We start from the raw sequence: 22,202 nt of genomic DNA on the forward strand, positions 1-22,202 counted from the left end.
CATTCAGTTTCCAGTTTCTAGCCACTACAAAAAGGGCTGCCACAAACATTCGTGCACATGCAGGTCCCTTTCCCTTCTTTATAATCTCTTTGGGATATAAGCCCAGTAGTAACACTGCTGGATCAAAGGGTATGCACAGTTTGATAACTTTTTGAGCATAGTTCCAAACTACTCTCCAAAATGGTTGGATTCGTTCACAACTCCACCAACAATGCATCAATGTCCCAGTTTTCCCGCATCCCCTCCAACAATCATCATTATTTTTTCCTGTCATCTTAGCCAATCTGACAGGTGTGTAGTGGTATTTTAGAGTTGTCTTAATTTGCATTTCTCTGATTAATAATGACTTGGAGCATCTTTTCATATGACTAGAAATAGTTTCAATTTGGAAGATTCAATTTCTAAGAGAATGTAGAAGATCATTATAAGTTATATAAGTAAAAGTAGCCCTGAGAGAAATGAGAAGGAACCCCAAAGTGTCCCTTATTTAAAATACAAAATTTTTATTTGTTGTTACGTTTTTGTCATTGCTACATCCTTTATCAAAAACCATGCTAGATTTGTTTGTTTGTTTGTTTTTTGGTGTAGCTACATTGATTCAGTGTAAGAAGTCCTCATCTGTATTAAGATCCTATATCTGCCTGTTACTTTGGATAAAGCATTTAACATTTTGGGACATTTTTTTTTCTTCTGTGTTCTGAGGTTCCAAATCTGTGATCCTTTGATTTGTGGCTGGTGAAGACTTAAAGGAAGAACAAAAGGCTTAGGTATATAAAATAAGATAAATAGAAGACCAACATATTTATTATATTTATATTTATATTAGTACTTTGTGTGTTGGGGGAAAACACAACTGGAGACAAAGTAGATTTCCATTTATTGGGGACTGGCTAAACAAATTGTGATATATGAAGAGATGGTTAAAATGATGACTATAGAGAAGACTCACAAGATATATGAAGACTTGTAAGATTTAGGTAAACTAATACAAAGTAAAGTAAGTAAAACCAAAAGAATATGTAGAACCACAACAATGTAAATGGAAAGAACAACAATTGAAACTGAAATTAGCCATGAGATTTTAATATTTCTACTTGGCCCCCAATAAAGAAGTGTGATAATTCATTTTCTCCCTCCTTTAAAAAAAAAAAAACAAAATAAAACAAAACAAAACAACAGTTGAAGAATTGTTAAACAGTAGTGAAATCCCAGATGAGGTTATGTACTGCATTTATATTGAATGAAGTTAATTCACTCTAGTGACTTTTCCCATTGACCTTTAACAGGTAAGTTAAAATTTGATGGATGTTATCCAGGGATCAGGATTAGCAGATTGATATAGCAGTAAGTCAAGAGAATAACTGATTCCAGGATGATGACTATTTCATTATTACAATGGCAGGACATTTGTAGAAGAGGTGAGAAAACCTATTTCACTTCCTCCTTTGTAAAATTGGAGAGTATGTTAGTTACATTGCATTGTTTGTTTTTTCTCTTTTGCATTATCTATTACAAGAGTTTGTTTCTTGGGGAATGTGAAAATAAGGTTAATATTCAGAAATTAAAGTGATAGAAAAGAAAAATAGTAATGGATTTTTTTTTTTAATTCAAATTGTAGAGTCATGACTGAGCATGGAAGCAAATAATGTCAATGGGTGGGATAGACTGGAGAACAGAGATAGATCATGCCAGTTCAACAGATGTTATTAAAGGACTGGAAATCAGGATGTGAACAAAGAGCAGGTTGAATGTAAAATGCAGGAGGAAGGAGAGAATACAAAGTTGGATTTCACAATATGAGGCTTTTAAGGTGTGACGTAGAACTCAAAATCCCTAGATACTTTTTTGTTTTCTGTGTCATTTGATTGAATTGTAGGCTTTTTTCATACTCTAGAGCCACTTCTTTGAGGTACCATTGAGATACCACTTATTCTCTGCCTTTTGTATTATTTCTAGAGGGGAAGCATGATATATACTAAGCCCTAAATTTACAATCAAATGATCTCAATTTAAATCCTGTCTGCCTCTGACTCTGTGAACTTGGACAACTTGCTTAACTTTCTTGGACCTTGTTTTCTTTAAAAATGAAAAGTTTGTTTTATGTGGCTGCTAATTCTTTGATTCTGTGAAACTTCTGAGAAACTATAGTGCCAGGTTTTGTACTAAGTACTAGGGTCAGAAAGAAAACCCTACTCTTTTTGAAAAATAGGTTTTTAATTTTCCATATATATGTACAGATGTTTTCAACATTCATTTTTGTAAAACTTTGGAAAGAAAAAAATTTCTTTCCATTCATTAATTACCTCCCTCCTCAAGACCACAGTCAATCTGATATTGGTTAAATATGTGCAAATCTTTTAAATACATCTCTACATTTGTTGTGTCATACAAGAAAAATCAGATCAAAAGGGACAAAAACACGAGAAAGAAAAAAATTTAGCAAGTCAACAACAACAACAAAAGGTAAAAATATTATGTTTTGATCCGCATTCAGTTTCCATAATTCTCTCTCTCTGGATGCAAGTCCCCTCTAGGAAGCAATAGACTTCCCAAGTCTATTGAAATTGCCTTGAATTACTTCATTGTTGAGAAGAGCCAAGTCCATTACAGATGATCATCATATAATCTTATTGTTACTATGTGCAATGTTCTTTTGGTTCTGCTCACTTCACTCAGCATTAGTTCATGTGAGTCTTTCCAGTATAGAAAACCCTACTCTTGAAGATCTTATTACACTCTAATGAGATGCATCATTATGAAGCATTTTCGTTAATAAAAAAAAATATTATTGACCTTAACATTGCTTAAAGAGCCTGTCTGAATGACTGGATTCAATTCAGCAAGCTTTTTACAAAACACATATTATGGAACTCTATCCCTTTAGAAGTAAATTGTTAGGTTAAAGTTCCACATCCTTCTATAAGAGGCCACTTTTTTGGCCATTGCTGGCTGTAGCATGGTACTTTAAAAGTTATAGATGCCTTTCAGAGGCAGGGAAGAAGTTTGGTTAAATTGTTTGGTTTGAGACAGCATTAAATTCTGACCTAATGAAGACACCATAGAGAGGGGATGTATTCTAGTTTTCAAGTTAAGAGAATCTAAAAGTACCTAAGCTCTTTTGCTATATTTAGAAGGTGACTTTTAAGCAAGCTTTTGGGGGCTCATTCTCCTAGTCTATAAAATGAGAACATTGGACTAGGTAAGTTCAAAGTTATATTTTAGCCCTAAATATATATGTCTATGATTAAGAAATGGATTAATCTAAATATAGGTTGCAATCTCTGAAAAATAGTAACAATTATAAACGGAATTCAGGTATTTATATGTTACATTTAAGGGGATGGGATTGTAGAAGTCCAGCCTGTACTGAATTAAGATAGTTTATAAAATTTTGAATTGAAAATATACTAAAATTTCATTAATTTTTTTGTGGTCATTGTAAGAGGAAGCCAATCTGAATTAATGGAGAATCTGATTTATAGAGTTTTTTTTTTTAAGAAATATTTTATTATTTTCAAGTGCTAGGTGTGTCTGATTAGGTTAACCAGTTTTTGCCTTGTGAAAGACCTTTGAAAACTTAATCTAAAATAAGATTGATGAATAATTATTGTATTGACTCTGAGCAAATGGTATTTTAAAATATTCTTAAATTCTATTTTTGTAATAATAGCTTTTTATTTTCAAAATCTATGCAAAGATAGTTTTTAACATTCACCCTTGCAAAACCTTGTGTTTCAGATTTTTCTTCCTCCCTTCCTTCTATCCCCTGCCACAGACAGCAAGTAATCCAATATATGTTAAACATGTACAGTTCTTCTATACATATTTGCACATTTATTATGCGGCACAAGAGAAATTAGATCAAAAAGGAAAAAAAAAGCAAGCAAACAACAAAAAAGGTGAAAATATCATGTTGTGATTCACATCCAATCCCCACAGTTCTCTCTCTGGATGCAGATGGCTTTCTACATCACAAGTTTATTGGAATTGGCCTGAATCACCTCATTGTTGAAAAGAACCATGTCCATCAGAGTTGATCATCACGTAATCTTGTTGTTACTGTGTACATTGTTCTCTTGGTTCTACTTACTTCATTCATATTCAGACATGTAAGTTTCTCTAGGCCTTTTTGAACTCATCCTGCTCATTGTTTGTTTTAGAACAAATAATATTCCATATCATTCGTATACCATAACTTATTCAGCCATTCCCCAACTGATGAGCATCCATTTGGTTTCAAGTTCCTTGCCGCTATAAAAAGGGCTGCTACAAACATTTTTGCACATGTGGGTTCTTTTCCATTTCATTTACACCTTTGACTCCTGTATCTTTGGGATACAGACCCAGTAGAGAAATTATTGGATCAAAGGAGATATGCACAGTTTGATAGTCCTTTGGACATAGTTCCAAATTGCTCTCTAGAATGGTGGATCAGTTCACAACTCCACCAACAGTACATTAATATCTCAGTTTTCCCACATCCCTCCAACATTTATCATTATCTTTTCCTGTCATCTTAGCCAATCTGAGAGGTGTGTGGTGGTACCTCAAAGTTGTTTTAATTTGTATTTCTTTAATCAATACTTATTTAGAACATTTTTTCACATGACTAGAAATGGTTTTAATTTCTTCATCTGAAAATTGTCTGTTGACATCATTTGACCATTTAATAGCAATTGGTATTTTTGATGCATTTTAGGGTGATTAAAAGTAATTTGTTTTTTTCCCCCAGAAATCTGTATCAGTTGCAACCCTTTCCAAGTTTTAGCAATATATATTATTTACTTGTACTACTTTTTTCTTTTAGTTTTCTTTATTTTTCTGATTATACATGTACACTAGTTTTTTTTAATACATTTTTTCTTTATGAATTATGTTGGGATACAAAAATCAGAACAAAAGGGAAAAACCATGAGACAAATAAAACAAGAAAAAGAAAACAAATGAACATAGCATAATAGCATGTGTTAATTTATATTCATTCCCTATAGTTCTCTTTCTGGATACAGATGGTGTTTTCTATCCAAAATTTATTGGAATTGTTTTATATCACTGAACAGCTGAGAAGAAGCAAGTTTTTCATAGTTGTTGATCACACAATCTTGCTGTTTCTATGTATAATGTATTCTTGGTTCTACTTGTGTCCCTTAGCATCAGTTTGTGTAAATCTTTCCAGGCCCTTCTAGAATCAGCTTGTTTATCATTTTTTATAGAACAGTTAATATTCCATTACTTTCATATGCCATAACTTATTCAGCCATTTCCCAATCTCACATTACAGTTTTTTGCTCCCACAAAAAGAACCACTATGTTTGTACTACTTTTGAGGAATATTATTTAATAAGCTAATGCAAATTTTGTTTCAAATTTAGTTTTCCTTTCTTTCTTGTTCAAACTTAGTTTTCAAATTCTTCCTTTGTGAGAAGCAGAAATTTTAATTCCTAACAAATTTGACACAAATTTGTTTTTCTGAGATATTCAGAAATTGAGTACTAAAATATATATATATATATATATATATTTTTTTTTTTAAAAACACATTCTATATCTTTTAGCACATCTTCGTTTTGTTGTAATATTGTGAACTACATGGATTTGATTGTGGTTAGTGAGAGTTTCCTATCTCCACTTCTTCATACTAGAGTGTTTGTTTATTTTGTTGCTATTCTTCTTCCCCAGAGGTAGATAAATTTCAGGGATGGTGATGTATGCGTAGGTATGATGTTTCCAAAGCCCTTTGGAATCCTTAGAGAAAAACTGAAATTGCTTAAGCATCTCTATCTCCTCTTTGGAGACAGAATGTGGGCAGTAAGTTGATTATTTAAACAAAAAAACCCTAGCATTTAATATATACTGTTCTTTTAGAATGAAGTTGAAGATAGTATATTATACTAATTATTTGTATACAGATAGTAGTAAGGGGTTCAGAATTTCCTTTGTGAAGCTTTTATTTATTTATTTATTTATTTTATAATAACTTTTTATTGACAGAATCCATGCCAGGGCAATTTTTTTTTTTTTTTTACAACATTATCCCTTGCACTCACTTCTGTTCCGATTTTTTCCTTCCACCCTCCACCCCCTCCCCTAGATGGCAAGCAGTCCTATATATGTTGAATATGTCGTAGTATATCCTAGATATAATATATGTGTGCAGAACTAAACAGTTTTCTTGTTGCACAGGGAGAATTGGATTCAGAAGATAAAAATAATCTGAGAAAAACAAAAATGCAAACAGTTTACATTCATTTCCCAGTTTTTTTTTCTTTGGGTGTAGCTGTTTCTGTCCATCATTGATCAATTGAAACTGAATTAGGTCTCTTTGTCAAAGAAATCCACTTCCATCAGAGTACATCTTCATACAGTATCATTGTTGACGTATATAATGATCTCTTGGTTTTGCTCATTTCACTTAGCATCAGTTCATGTAAGTCTCTCCAAGCCTCTCTGTATTCATCCTGCTGATCATTTCTTATAGAACAATAATATTCCATAACATTCATTTTACACAATTTACCCAACCATTCTCCAGTTGATGGGCATCCATTCATTTTCCAGTTTCTAGCCGCTACAAACAGGGCTGCCACAAACATTTTGGCACATACAGGTCCCTTTCCCTTCTTTAGTATCTCCTTGGGGTATAAGCCCAGTAGTAGCACTACTGGGTTAAAAGGGTATGCACAGTTTGATAATTTTTTGGGCATAATGCCAGATTGCTCTCCAGAATGGTTGGATTTGTTCACAACTCCACCAACAATGTATCAGTGTCCCAGTTTTCCTGCATCCCCTCCAACAATCATCATTATTTTTTCCTGTCATCTTAGCCAATCTGACAGGTGTGTAGTGGTATCTCAGAGTTGTCTTAATTTGCATTTCTCTGATTAATAATGATTTGGAACACTCTTTCATATGAGTGGTAATAGTTTCAATTTCATCATCTGAAAATTGTCTGTTCATATACTTTGACCATTTGTCAATTGGAGAATGGCTTGTTTTCTTATAAATTAGAGTCAATTCTCTATATATTTTGGAAATGAGGCCTTATCAGAACCTTTAACTGTGAAGATGTTTTCCCAGTTTGTTGCTTCCCTTCTAATCTTGTTTGCATTAGTCTTGTTTGTACAGAAGTTTTTTAATTTGATGTGATCAAAATTTTCTATTTTGTGATCAATAATGGTCTCTAGTTTGTCTTTGGTCACAAATTTCTTCCTCCTCCACAAGTCTGAGAGATAAACTATCCTATGTTCCTCCAATTTATTTATAATCTCATTTGTGAAGTTTTGCAAAGTGGTTTTTCTAACAAATTTTGTAACAAATCAGTATTGATCCAAAAGTGCTGGCATTTAAAAAGCTGCAACAGAAAGAGTATTACATCATTCTATATTCGTGATTTTCTCTCTGTTTTATAAGTTTCATTTGGGGCTTTTCTGGCTCTTAAAAATTACGGGTCCCCAAATGACACAGTGTAGTTGTTCATTATTTTCCCTACTGTGTATAATTAGTCATCGTGACGGTGATTAGACAGGAAACATCCCACCATCCCCATGTTTGTGGGGGGTGTGGTCTCCAACATAATCACAATGGCTCTTTTTGGATCAGCACTCCATTGCTTTATTTTATGTTTGTAAAATCTCCCAACTTCTCCCCTTCTGAACCATAGTTGTCTCTCTGGAGTGATTAGCTGTAATCTAGGTACCCAAAGCATCAGTGATTGAGATTCCATCCACCTGTCCCCTAAGTATAGTCACCCTTGTAGATCTTTTCATATATGTGGAGGGTGGGTTTCTAGGCATGTAGGTTTGCACTTTTGTTTCACCTTCGACTCCTTCCTTTATTTCATTCAGTATATACAAGAAGTTACCGAATCTTATTTCTGTCTTTTAAGAGATCTTGTACCCAGGTTTTCTTCACTTACACAACTTCTACCCTAGTTCAGGACCTACCTTATTATCTCTTTCCTGGATTATTACAATGTTCTCTTAGTCTTTTCCCCTTTCTGTATGCATTCAACATACTGCTACCAAAGTGATTTTCCTAAACTTAGATTTGATCATTTCTTCCCTTACCCTAGGAATTTTGATTAACTTTAAGATCAAAAATAAACTTTTTTCTTTGATATTTAAAGCTCATGAGACTTCAGCCTCCAACTTACCTCTGCAATATTGCATCTCATTCTGTAATGTGATCCAAACAAACTGGCTTTTTTACTATTGCTCACACTCATTCAAAATCAAAACTAAAATAGGAATTTAAGGAATTAGGAAAATTAATAGGAATTAATAGGAAATTAAGGAATAAATAGCATCTATCCACTAAGTGAAACCACATAAAGAAGAAAGAATGGATGTATGTGGTGAATTGAAATTAGGCAGCTGAATTTTGTTTATTGTTTTTGCATCATATATAGTAAATAACATTCAGAGGAATATGGCACCTGATGAAAGACCTGTTTTTGTTTTATGTTTCATGATCTTTTTTGGTTGGTATATTGTATAGCATTCATTAAAAAGCATCTAAAAAAGAAATTCACCCTCTTGGCTAATGACATTGATCAAGTTAACTGAATAATTGTTATTTAAAATTCTTTCCTATCTCCAGGACCCCCAGACTAACGCAAGGTTTAACCAAATAATAGAATGCTTTCAATCATATTGCTTTCCAAAATTTTATTAATTTTTCTCTATCAGCAAAAAAAAATGCATTCTCCATCCCTCTGAGAAAGAAAAATAAGATCATGTTACATTAAAATAATAGTCAGCAAAACAAATTTCCTAATTTGATCATATCCAAACAAAATTATGTCTTAATTTTTAGTTGGTATCTATTCCTCTCTGTCAGGAGGTAGGGAGAATGTTTCATCACGAGGTTGCTGGAATTATAGTTGATTTTTTGCATTGACCTAAGTCTTTCAGAGTTGTTTGCTTTTATATTATTGGTGTAATTATATAAATTTTTCTGCTCTTCTGCTCATTTCACTCTATGTTAACTTATTCAAGTCTTCTCAGTTTTCTCAGAACTATTCATCATTTCTTATGGCACAATGGTATTTTATTACATTCATGTACCATAAAAATGTTCAGCCTTGACCCAGTTGATATGCATGCCCCCCCTTTCCAAGTTTTTAATTCTTTGCCTCTGAGAAAAGACTAAATATTTTTATATATTCTTAGTTGAAGTTAATTTTACTTAATACTCATTTTTCTCTTAATTTGTATTCCTTATTCTCTTCTTTTGCCTTTCCCCTCTTCTCTTTCCTCTTGTTAAATGTATTGCAACTTTATATGTGTATGCTCCCTTCCTTTGACTGGTTAGATTATAGTGAGGTTCAAGTTTTGGCCACTATCCCCGACTCTTCGTTCTTTTGTGTAGTCTTTTTCTGCTTGTTTTCTCTGATTACATGGAGTAATTTTCCTTGTCCTACATCACCCCTTTCCTCTGTAGTGTAGTCCTCTTTACCTCTTTTTTCCAATTTTCTTTTAAGAACATGAAGACTTAACAGAACCTTTCCCAGGTACTGTGTCTAATTAGACTCTCTTTATGACTTCTGATAATGATAAGGTTCTGAGGGAGATATATGTGTCATATACCCATACTACAAAAAAGCAGTTTATTCCCTTATAAATTTTTTGCTTATGTTTACATTTTAATGTGTTTTTTATTGACTCTTGTATTTGCTGTTCAAAGTTTCTTTGTAGTTCATCAATTTGATCACATGCCTCTTGTAATTAAGGCAGAAAAATCCTGATGATGTGCTTTGAGAAATCTGAACATATGGAGATACCTTTGAATTTGGAAATGATTAGGGAGGCTCCAGAGAGCACATTGAGTGAGTCTTTAAAGGAAGAGAAGGCAATTTAAAGAGGGATATTCTTTTATTTTTTTAAATTTTCTTAATATCTTTAAAAAAAAAAATCTACACTTCCTTCACCAAATAAATTTTTTTATCTTTATTCAGTAACTCTCATTTCTTTTCCCAGTTTTTAACTCTCATTTATAGAATATTAGTTTTTTTTTTTTAATTTTTCTCATTTCTCTTAGGAATTCTATTTGAACTTATTTGAAAACTCTAGTTTTCTTTGAGACTTTGCTTGGTGTTTTAGAATTATTCTTCCCTGCCCCCACATTGAACTCTTCAGTATGGCAAAGAGGCTTAATAAGCAAAAAATATCTGACATAGTGACATCTGACAATAGATAAATTTTCCATCCCTATATTTTTGTTGTGAGGTAAAAAGTATATTTCATTATCTGTTCTTTAGGACCTCTGGGACCTGCTTTAAGACCATAGGATCTATTCTTTAGGGTTTTTCTGTTCATTAAGAGTTCAATTTTCTTTTCATTTACATTGTTAAAGCTCTTCCAGTATTTTCTTGAAAAAATTTACTGCAGAATAATAAACCGTGATTTCCATATACCATATTAGTGGATTTAAATCTTCCTTCCTCTCTCTCCCCACTCCCTTCCTTTTTTCCTTGCTCCCTTTTCTCCTTCCCTCCCTCCTTCTCTATCCTCTTTTCTTCCCTCTCTCCCTCCCTTCCTTCCTCCCTGCTTCCCTCCCTCATTTTCTTCCTACATTTTCTCCCTCCTTCCCTCCTCTCCCCCCTTGGGTAATAGAAAGAAATCACAGGGATTGCTAGAAATATTGATTATTTCAACCAATAACTTATACTATATACCACTATAAACTCAAAAAAAGTTTATACAGTTATCTCTGAGTTGTACACTGGTACCAAACCACATTTTCTTTCTTAGTGGCGGTTAATGTTAGATATATGATCCCATGTCATAGAAGCTTAGCTTCAATCTTTGGAGTTAGTGCAGTAATTTGAAATTGGCATTTCTTTTTGTTAAGTGTTCTGTGGATTCCCTAGATCAGTAATTTGTTATCAGTTTCCTATATTTCTTGGAGGATGGCTTTGTTTTTTTATTTTGGTGATTTTTTTTTTTCTGGAAAACTCGTGATCCTTAGATTAGTTCTTTGTCACCTATCTTTGATTTGAGTATATATTTTTTAAATTCATTTTTTCTGATCTTTTTGCTGCTTTGGGCCATTTTTTTCCCTTCTAACTTTGCATTTTTGCAAAGCATTTCTGTTAGTTTATTTTAAAGTACCCTACTATCATTACTAGTGTCTTTTTCTTTAATTTTTGACTACATGGGTTAACTTCTTACTTAAGAAATGTAATTTATCTCACTTAATTTTTTTTTCTTAAATGATTGCTTTTCTGAATCATTCTGAAATTGTTGGAGATATTCCACCATTGTTACAGGGGGTTTTGCAGACTTTATCATGGTATTTTCACTATTTGGGGGAATTTTATTTTATTTATTATTTTTTTTTGTACAAAGCAATTTTTCTTATAAAAATGCTTCTTCACTTTTCCTTAGTTAGCTTCTGCATATCCTATCATTTATAGCTCAATTTTCTATGGTATCTTTGCTGAAAATCTAGTTATTGCCAGTCCCTTTACTGTCAGCAGGCCTAGTCCTTTGTTGTCACCTCTCTGCATGATTTTTCTTTGTTCTGTCACAGCATCAAAGTTTGATGAGTTTTCTTTTCCTCAAATAGTGAGGGTTATCCGTTGAAAAACTATTAGAGGGAGATTCTGATTTGTCACTTTAGTGAAGGCTAAATCTAATTTTTTATCATTCTTTCTCTTCTGGGTTTCCTAGTCCTTTGTAAGTGTTTTCCAGGCTAAGCCCTTTGCTCAAGGCCCAAAATTATGGTTATGAGGGGTTGAAGAGGATTCTCTAAAGAACAAAAGAAAGGGGTACTTTAAGAAAGCTTTATTATTAACCTTTTTTATTTTCATCCCTGTGGTGTTTGTTTCCTTCCATACTAGGGGTGGGTCCTTTAATTTATCATCTTCATCTCTGAGTTTTCTGCATTTTTGAGTGTTTACTTGTATTGTTTGGTGTGATATCTTGCCCTAAGGAAACCTTTAGAAACCTTTCTGAGATTCACCCACCGTTATTCCTGGTTATCTGGAACTTAACTGGTAGGTATTCAAATTAGGGGCCAGGACCAATTGATGTCAGTGTTATGAAGAATTAATTTTCTTTTTTTTCCCTATGTTTCTCTTTTGTTATCTGTTATCTCTCCCCCAAGATTTGCTTTTGGCTTATCTTTGGTGGTAGCTTTGAGGGTCTTAATGCTTGTTCTGTCTTACCATAGAAGTTTGTTTAGCACTATTTATTCTTGTGGCCTTTGAAGTGTTTTCCTTCACTGGATATGTCACTAAAGAAATTCTTCAGATTTTCCAGAAACAGGCAAGAAAATTGGAGTAGGAAGATTGTACATAAAGTTGAGAAATTGAGTGGGCATTCTTTTTACATGCTGGTGCCCAAGAAAGATTGAAGCTCTTAATCCCAGAGGGTAGGCAGCTCTTGGTAGGAAGGTTAAGGTTGGTTGTAACAGGGGATGGAGTTCTCAGCGGATCATTTGAAGCTTCTTTGATTACTGCTGTCACATTAATCTCTTTCCTTTTCTAATTTTTTCTTCTTGTTTTCCTTAAGTTGAAGGATATTTTGTATAGAGTCTGAATAGTAATGAGTTTGGTGATGAAACTCAGAAGTTTCTTGGTTCCTCTGCTCTTGTTTTTATTACTTTTTTTTTTTCTTAGCTCAAATGTTTAGAATGAATTTTTCTCTCCAGAAAGGGTATTCTTTGATTCTAGACTTTATTTTCATTTCCTCTAGTAGTATTCCTCCAATTGCTCTGTTTACTGTAGTTCATCCAGTAAATTGAAGTGTATAGCCATTTAAGGTAGAAGAGTCTAGATCTGGGATGTCCTTAGCATAGGGAATTCCCAATGAGGATACATTTTCTACCAACTTAAGCTCTTAAAGAGCTGCCTAGGTCACTGATACTTTACGTCATTTGTCTAGAGTCACATAGTCATTATTATATGTTGCAGGAAGAACTTGGATCTAGTTATTTCTGATTTCAAATCCAGCTCTGATATTTCTTACTACCTCTCAAAATTACATATAATAAATTAAACTGTTAGGGTTTCTGCCCCATTTTATTCAATTAGTGGGACACATTTAACAGTACTAAATTCCAAGGAGTAACTTTTTAGTTCAGAAAATCCCTTTCTTGGTTGATTCCTGACACTGTTCATGATAATCTTATTTTTACTTGGCACATTAGTTTCTTCATTTATTCATTTCAATTTAATTTTCTGGAGAATTGTAAAACTATAGAAATTTGTAGTTGTAAGGAGTCTTATAAATCATCCAGTCCAATTCCCTAATTTTCCAAATGAGGAAACTAACATGAATATTATGCAATATGATTTATTTTAGTAGGTATAATTATAGTACATGCTATAGTTGTATTTTACACTCTTGTGTGAACTCATCATCACATCCATTTCCAAGTCTTTTTGGGAGGGTTAGGGAATGACAACTAAAACTGCATTTTGGGAAACATGATGATAAAATTTAGTAGACATAGGTTTCAGTACCTTGGAAAGGGGAAAACCTCATTGTTAATGAACTATGCAGTACTCCTAGTTGCCACTAGGTGGTGGGAGATTAATCCATCTGAGTAGCTCTATGAACAGAGAGAATGGCAGGAATTCTATTTATCTTAGACTTATAGCCATGGAATATTAAAAACTTTTGTGAAACCATCTTCTTCATTAATTTCTACAGCTTGAATATAGTACCCGTACAAATCCTAGTCCAATAATTGATACCTTGACTATATTGTTTCTAATTTCATATTATAATCAATAATATTCATATCATTTTTCTAATTTTTTTCTAATAATATTACCTAAGTCCTTATATTTCTTCAAGTGGATCCAAAAGGGAATTTATTTGTAATTCATTGTCTTACTGGCTTTTTTCTTAGTCCCTCATTCTTGTTTCTAATTGTTGATATCTTAATTCTCCCTCTAATATAATATACTTTGTGAAATTTGACTTTGTTTCAGTTTTGAAATTAAATTTCATTTGACTTTCTTATCATTTGCTTATTTTCTGAGAAGAAAGTTCCTTTTTTTAAAAGTCATATTCCCTGGGTTTGAATACCGACTGTTGCCATATAATTTTTCTATGATAGTAGGCACATTACATTACATCCTTGGACTTCATTTTTCTAATAGGTAAAATAAGAGGTTTAACTTCCAAAGGCATTTCCATTTCTAAGCTATGATTCCCCAACTGAAAGCACTCTTTTCTTTCTCGCATTTACTTTCAGTACTTTTTCTGTATTTTGTTTCTTTCACATGCCACCTAGTCAAATTGGTAAGCATTATGTGCTTACTATATACCAGGTATTATGCAAAGATAGCCCCCCCCCAAAAAAAAAAAAGTCAGTCTGTTTTCAAGGAGTTCACAGTCTAGTAGGGAAGAGCAAGATAAGTAAGGAATAGTCTTAGAAAGTACTAAGACTAGGAAAGCCTGAGAAAAACTTCTTGTAGAAAGTAGAACTTGAGCTGATACTTGAAATAAGCAAAGGAAACCAGGAATGCAAATAAGAAGGGAAAAGATTCTAGATAGGGGAACAGCCAGTGAAAAGACTCAAAATTAGGAGATTGTGTCATGTTTGAAGAACAACAGGAGGTCCAAATGGAGGGGAATAAGGTGTAAGAATACTGGAAAGGTAGGAAAGAGCCAGGTTGGAAGAGTTTTAAAATAAAAATAGGATTTTCTGTTTGATCCTGATCATTTGACAGTAGGGAACCATTGGAATTTATTGAATAGAGTGATTCTATGGTCATATTTATGCTTTAGGAACAATTTAACACTTAAATGGAGAAGCTTGAATCAGAGAAACAAGCCAAAAGATTATTTCTCTAGTATATATGTGAGACAATGAGGACCAGCACCAGGGTGATGACAATAAAAGAGAAGAGGATAAATAGAAAAGATGTTATAAAAGAAAAAACTGTAGGAATTGATAATTGATTACATAACAAAGGTGAAAGAGAGTGAGGAGTTGAGGTTGGCACCTGTGGTTCAAGCCTGGGTTACTAAAAGGATGGTGCTGCCCTTATCAATAATAGAGCAGTTAAGAGCGGCAAGTTTGGGAGGAAAAAATGACTTCTATTTTAAACATATTGTTTAAGGTATCAGAGCGATATCTAATTTGAGATTTCTCGTAAGTAATTGGAGAATTGAATCTGGAGTTTAGGAGAGACATTAGAGCTAAATAAATAAATCTGAGCATCATCAGCCTGAAGGTCATTGAATTGACATGAGCTGATGGAATAGATTCCCCAAGTGAAATAATGTAGAGGGAGAAAAGAAGAGGCCCTAGGATAGAGACCTAGTAAGTGTGACCTCAATGAAGATTCAGTAAAGGAGACTGAGAAAGATCAATTTTTGCATCCCCCTCAGTATCAATCTCATACATCATCTGCTATGTTGGTTACATCATCAGATTCCACAGATTTAACTATCCTCTATATGTAAATGACACCTCTTTGGCTCTACTCAACCCCCTCCCAAAGGGCTCCAGTTCTACCTCTTTAACTGACCAAATACAAAAATGAACTTAAATCTTATTCCACAAATATTCCCCAAGTTTGTAACTGTCTCTTTAGCTTCAACTTCTCATCATCCCTCCTCCTACATATCTAATCAGTTGCCAATATTCTCTTTTCTATATTTTTATTATCTCATCCAACTCCTTCTCTCCACTCCATATAGCTATTACCTGAGTTCAGTCCCTCTCACTTAGATTTAATTTTTTTTTCATTTAACTTATATTTTCTATCCTCCATTTCCCTCCATTTTCTGAAGGCAGAAGAAAGGGGAGCAAAAGGAAACTCTTGTAACAGACATGCAATTAAGCAAAACAAATTCCCACATTGACTATGTTTTTTAAAAAGTGTCTCATTTTGTATATTTTAATTTGCCATTTTTCTTTTAGATAGTGTTATTTATCATTGATCCTTTGTAATCATGGTTGCTCATTCCCTATACTGATCAGAGTTCAGAATTGTTGTTTTTTTTTTTTTTTACAATGTTATTGTATAAATTTTCTCCTGATTCTGTCCACTTTGCCTGAGTCCATTCATACAAATTCTAAATACCTTTGAAATCATTCCCTTCATTATTTCTTACAATAGTATTATTCCTTTATATTCATATATATATATGAATTCACATATATAATATATATATTTATTATATATTATATATATATCTTCATCTTCAGATGTTCCCCAGTTAAAGAACACTTGTTTCCAGATCTTTGCCACTATTAAAAAAAAAAAAGTTATTATAAATACTTTGGTATTTAAGAATCCTTTTCTTTTTTCTGTGATCCATTTGAATTATAGGCATAGTAATGGCATTATTGGATCAAAGTGTTTAAATAACATTTGAGTCATAGTTTCAAAAACCTCCAATATTTGTCATATCCCTCTTTTGTGGCCTTTGCAAACTTGGTAGAATCTCACGTTTGCATTTCTCTAATATAATTAATTAATTTATTTATTATTATTTTTTTATTTAATAGCCTTTTATTTACAGGTTATATGTATGGGTAACTTTACAGCATTAACAATTGCCAAATCTCTTGTTCCAATTTTTCACCTCTTACCCCCCACCCCCTCCCCCAGATGGCAAGACAACCAGTAGATGTTAAATATATTAAAATATAAATTAGATACACAATTAAGTATACATGACCAAACCGTTATTTTGCTGTACAAAAAGAATCAGACTCTGAAATATTGTACAATTAGCTTGTGAAGGAAATCAAAAATGCAGGTGGGCATAAATTCTCTAATATAATTTAACACGATTATATTCTCTATCATAATGTAAACTATGTATTCGTTTGAATTTCTTTCCTTGAGAACTATCTTTTTATATTTTTTTCACTATCTGACTTCTATTATTTTAAATTTGAATCAGTCCCTTATTTATCTTGAAATTTAAATCTTTATCAGAGAAACTTGTTGCAAAGATTTTTTCCCCTTTAACTACTTCCTTTCCAATCTTAACAGTTATTAGTTTTGTTTGTGCAATCTTTTTTAAAAATTATTTTTAAATTTTCAATATTTTATTTTTCCAAACAGGCAAAACATGGATAATTTTCAATATTAATTTCTGTAGATCTTTGGGTTCCAGATTTTGCATCCTCCCTCCTTTATTTCCCCCATCCCCAAGCAATCTGCATATAGGTAAAATACATACAGTTCTTTGAATATATTTCTATATTTGTCATACTATGCAAGAAAAATCAAATCATAAGGAAAAATATCACGAAAAAGACAAAAACAAACAAAAAGGTACTATGCTTTGATTCCCATTTAGTCTCCATAGTTTTCTCTCTTGGTGAGTTTGGCATTTTCCATCTCCATTTATTGGAATTACCTTGAATCATCTCATTGAAAAGAACCAGGTTCATCACAGTTGATCATTCCATAATCTTATTGCTGTGTACAATATTCTCTTTGTTCTCTTCATTTCACTTCACTCTGCATCAGTTCATATAAGTTTTTCCAGGCTTTTCTGAAATCAATCTGCTCATCATTTTTTATAGAACACAGTAATATTTTATTACATTCCTATTTAGCCATTCCTCATTCAATTTCCATTTCCTTGCCCACCACAAAAAGGGCTGCTAAAATATTTTTGTATACATGGGTCCTTTTCTCTCTTTTATGATCTCTTTGGGATACAGACTCAGTAGAAACACTTTTATCAAAGGATATTCACAGTTTTATAACCTTTTGGACATAGTTCCAGATTGCTTTCGAGAATGGTTGGGTTGTGTGCAAAATATTTTAAATTTTATCTAATCTTAATTACTCATTTTATCTTCTGAGCCTTACTGTCTCTTATATAATCATGAACTCTTCCATATTCACAAATATAAAAGATATTTCTTTCTTTATTTTCCAATTTGTTTATGATGTGATTTTTTATATCAGAATCATATATCTGTGTGTGGTGTGAGGTATTTGTTTAAATCTGATATTTACTAGACTACTGCTGATTTGCCCAAGGTCACATTGTAGGGAGAAAATATGTACTTTCCTCTTGAGGAGTAAATAGAGCCTGATCTGATGAAAGCAGTTCTTCCCACATGAGATACGGGTGATTCCACTGAGAGGCCTATAAGGAAAGGGATTTCTGTTTACTAGATAATGAGATTGTACTGCATTGGTGTTTGGGTTATTGTTCTGTGGTCTAATTGCTTTACTTTCAAGCATTTGCATATTTTTTTTGCTATTCATGATAAAAGATTCATTTTTAATATTGCCAATAGAGTCAATTCTTAAGAGTGATTTAAACTTAAGTTATTTTTCTTTTCTTCTATTTTAGGAATATTTTAGTGGATAAGCCAAATGACCAATCTTCACGATGGTCTTCTGAGAGCAATTATCCTCCCCAGGTAAGAATCTGATTTTTGCTTTATAGGCATAGAATGGTTGTCAGTATTCATAAGTCAGGATTAATTTAGCACCATCAATTCTTGAAACTAAGTGGGTCAGTTGGCACCTAGAATGTGTTGCTTCTTTTGTAAATTTTTCCAGACTTCTGCACAGCAAAGAAATTAACTTTACCCTATTCTTAAGTGTTGCAAAACTTGTATTGTTTGATGGAAGTTAACCTGCAGTACTTTTTAGAATCCTCTTTACTTTTTCTAAATCAGTAATGAAAAAATGGTACTGATTTTATATAGGACTCCATTTTTTCATGTACTTTAGGAAATGTAGTTCATGTATATTTAATTGATGAATAATTTAGTTGATATATGTTAAACCATAGCTCTGAAGTGTAAAAGTATTTATTGGGACAGAAGTTTTCATTTTTGTCTTATCTTGATTTTATTTTTTCTTCGTTGCCTATTTGTAAATTACAGGTATTGTTAGTAGATTGGAGTTTCATATTGCTGACTTTAATTTGAAGTTGATTCTGTGAGAGTACTTTGTAGTAGGAAACAAATATTTGTAATAATTACTTTTGAATGTTTGATTTATTTAGATAATGTTAGGATCTTGTACTTTTCTGACAGAGAGGCCCAAAATTGTCTCCTATTACTGAATTTACTACAGTAGGAAATAATATTGAGTGAGTTTCTAGAAAAATTGTAGTGTAATTGGTTGTCTTGTTCTTTTTGTGATATATTTTTTTTGCATATCAAATTTTCAGGTATTTTATTTTTCTTGTCTTAATTTCCCATTTTACTTTATTTAGGCGCTCCACTGTATTCTGTTGCTTATCTAACTAGGTTTGCCTTTTTCTCATCTTAATTGGGAAAAAAAAATTGTTCTATTAGTAATTCTTCACTGTTATATTAAATTTTTATATTTAGTTATATTTTGAAGAACAAACAGATTTTATAATTTTTTTATTCATAACTTTTGAATCCTGGGTGGTTATTAAACATTAGACCTTTTCTGACTTTTTTACTTTTGTAGAGGAATAACTTTGTTTTAACACTGTTTGATTTTCTATATAGTAATAACCTCTATAATTTAGAACAAGTATTCTTAATCTGGACTCTATAAACAGCTTCCTCTCTTCCTTCCTCTTCCTCCTCTCCTTCCTTTCTTCTCCTCTTTTTTCTCCTTCCTCCTCCCTATCCTCCTCCCTGTTCTCTTCCCCTTCCTCCCCCCTTCCTTCTTCTTCTTTTCTCCTCCCCCAACCCTGTGCTCCCCCTTCTTCTCCCTCTTTCTCTTCTCTTCCTTCCTCTCTCCTTCTCTTCTTCCCTCCCTCTCTCTCCCTCTGTCCTTCCTTCTTTCTTTCTTTGTCCTTCCCTTTTTCCCTCCTTCCCTTCCTCTCACCTTCCTTTCTTCCCCTCCCTCCTCCATCCTTTCTTTCCCCTCCTCTCTCCCTCTCCCTTTCCTTCTTTTCTTCCTTCCCTCCTTTCCTCCCTCCCTTTCTTCCTTCCTTCCTTCCCTCCTTCCCTCCCTCCCTTTTCTTCCTTCCTTCCTTCCCTCCTTCCCTCCCTCCCTTTCTTCCTTCCTTCCTTCCCTCCCTCCCTTTCTTCCTCCTTATTATTTTTCTTTGGGTAGGCAGTTGTGGTTAAGTGATTTGGTCAGAATCATACCGCTAGTAAGTGTCAAATGTCTGAGGTCGGATTTGAACTCAGATCCTCCTGACTTGAGGGCCAATGCTCTATTGCATTCATGAATTTAAACATTTTTTTAATAATTGTACTTTCATATAGCTAATTTTCTTTCTAATCTTGTGTGTTTTATGCCTTTAAGAACACCATTCAGAGAAAGAATTTACATACTTTACCACACTAACAAAGGGGCCCATGACATAACTCCTTGAACTTCCTGGTCTATAATCAAAAAGAATCTCTTCCTGCATCAGTTCCCTTGGTGGAGAAGAAGGCAAGGAAGCTTCTCTGCAGCCAAGATAGAAGTTACAAAATCTATAAAAAAGTTTGTGCACATAAATCATAGTAAGCTTTTAGGTCCTCATTGCGTCTATTTTAGATGTAATTCTAATATGCTTTCTTATCATCTCCTTTCCTAGTTCCCAGCATTGTAGAAATGTTTCTATATATGGAGGAAGATGATCAAGATGTTGTTAGAGGCAAGCAACTTGGAAGGGAAAAATAGTAACTGCAAATCCTGAAAACAGAAAGAAATGAGACTTTTTTTTTAACTGCTTATTTTTTGTCCAGTTTTGAAGACAACCATGACATTAGGGAGGTGATACAAGTGAATTGAATTTAAGTGAGAGAGGGCTGTGCAAAGTCCCCAGCTTTATTTTCTCCTGCCATCTGAGTCCAGTGGCCAGATGTAAATTATGATAACTGGAGATGGTACTGATGCAGTAGGAAACCTTGAAGGCTTTTCAAGTTAAGGTTTTTAATAGATGTCATTTGAATCATGTAACTGCCCATTATAAGGCTAGGTAAGAAAGAAATGAGGCTAAGAATGGCCTTTTTTTACCTAGTCAAAAAAAAAATCATTTATTTTATTTATTTCATTTATATTTATATTTATTCTGAGGCTGCCTGGGCCCAAACAAAAACCTTGTGGGATTTGGCCTGGGACCTTAAAAATAAAACGACAAATAATTCAAAGAATGTAGTAATTGGGTTTATTTAGTGTAAGAAAAAAGATCTTCCATATCTAAAAAGTAATTACCATACTATATTGCCATTTAGTAATTACTATATATGCTGTTCATGGTGATGAATTAAATTATAGTGTCTTTATTCTTTTAAGAAAACATGAGCTTTCTTAAAAGGGAAAAACTCCCCATGTGTTGATATATTTAAAGAAAATTTCCATCGAAAATTTCTGGAAAGGAGAAGATTGCACATACTTGGAGGAAAAAGCTTCATTAACGCCCCCCCCCCCCAAAAAAAAGACCAAATAAGAGACAGAAAATACCAGTAACTTTTGACCAATATGCCTACTTTGCCCTCTATGTAAAATCCTGATGAGAATTAACTACAGATCACATAGTTTATGAGCTATAGACTTGATACATTCCCATATATCAAGGATATTTTATTGATTTTTTTTTTTTTACTGACATTAGAAAATTTGGAATTGGCAGATTTGCAAAGGGTATTCTGTTGCAGATCACATTATTGTAGTTATACAATTTAATAGACATTATAGAGAATACAGTTTCTTAGATTCTTATCATTGTTTTCTTTAAAAAACATTTCATTTACTAAAGCAAAATGTTATTTCCTCCAACAATTTCCCTTGCATGTCAAAGTAATTCCTTTAAGAATGTAACAACATAAGCATTGCTTAACCACCTTTGTATTAATATTAATTTAATCATAAATCAGATAGTTGTCCTTACCAAAAATATTTGCCATTGACATGAAAAATGTTTTGTTCAAAGGAGGGAGTCATTCTTTTTGGATGATGAGTTCTTTAAGATGCCCCTGTTTGTAGATAATGTTATGCTATTATCCATACTTGAAAAACCTATTGTTTTCTAGACTATGATATGCAATTGGAAGGTTTCGACAAAGCATATCTATAAGTCATCCAATTTGTTGGACAAGACCCTGTGTATTGACAATGAAGGAGCTTCCAGTTGAAAAGGAGAGTGAACAGGCTGGCTTACCTTTGGAAATTATTCAAAACTTTTTAATGGATTATGTTTCTCTGTGAAACAGATGCCTCATTTTTTTCATACCAAAATTATTTCAAGTAGTGCTCTATGATTGAAGTTTTGGGACTATCATTCTTTATAAAATTGTGGATCACCCACAGGGCAGGAGGAGGAGCGGTGATTCAT

At 33.0% G+C, this 22,202-nt stretch overlaps 1 protein-coding gene across 6 annotated transcripts in view; it reads left to right on the forward strand.

The window, feature by feature from the left end:
- MKLN1 (muskelin 1) overlaps positions 1-22,202 on the forward strand; it is a 289,454-nt gene that overhangs the window by 86,693 nt on the left and 180,559 nt on the right. For all 6 annotated transcript variants that reach the window (XM_031941073.1, XM_031941074.1, XM_031941072.1 and 3 more), the window contains one exon: positions 18,294-18,363. Coding sequence is in view for 3 of the 6 variants with exons in the window: in XM_031941069.1 (XP_031796929.1) it covers positions 18,294-18,363 (70 nt within the window). In the remaining 3 variants the exon portion in view is untranslated. The remainder of the gene's footprint in view (positions 1-18,293; positions 18,364-22,202) is intronic.

This window comes from Sarcophilus harrisii, chromosome 5 (genome assembly GCF_902635505.1).
Source record: "Sarcophilus harrisii chromosome 5, mSarHar1.11, whole genome shotgun sequence".
NCBI classification, from domain to species: domain Eukaryota; kingdom Metazoa; phylum Chordata; class Mammalia; order Dasyuromorphia; family Dasyuridae; genus Sarcophilus; species Sarcophilus harrisii.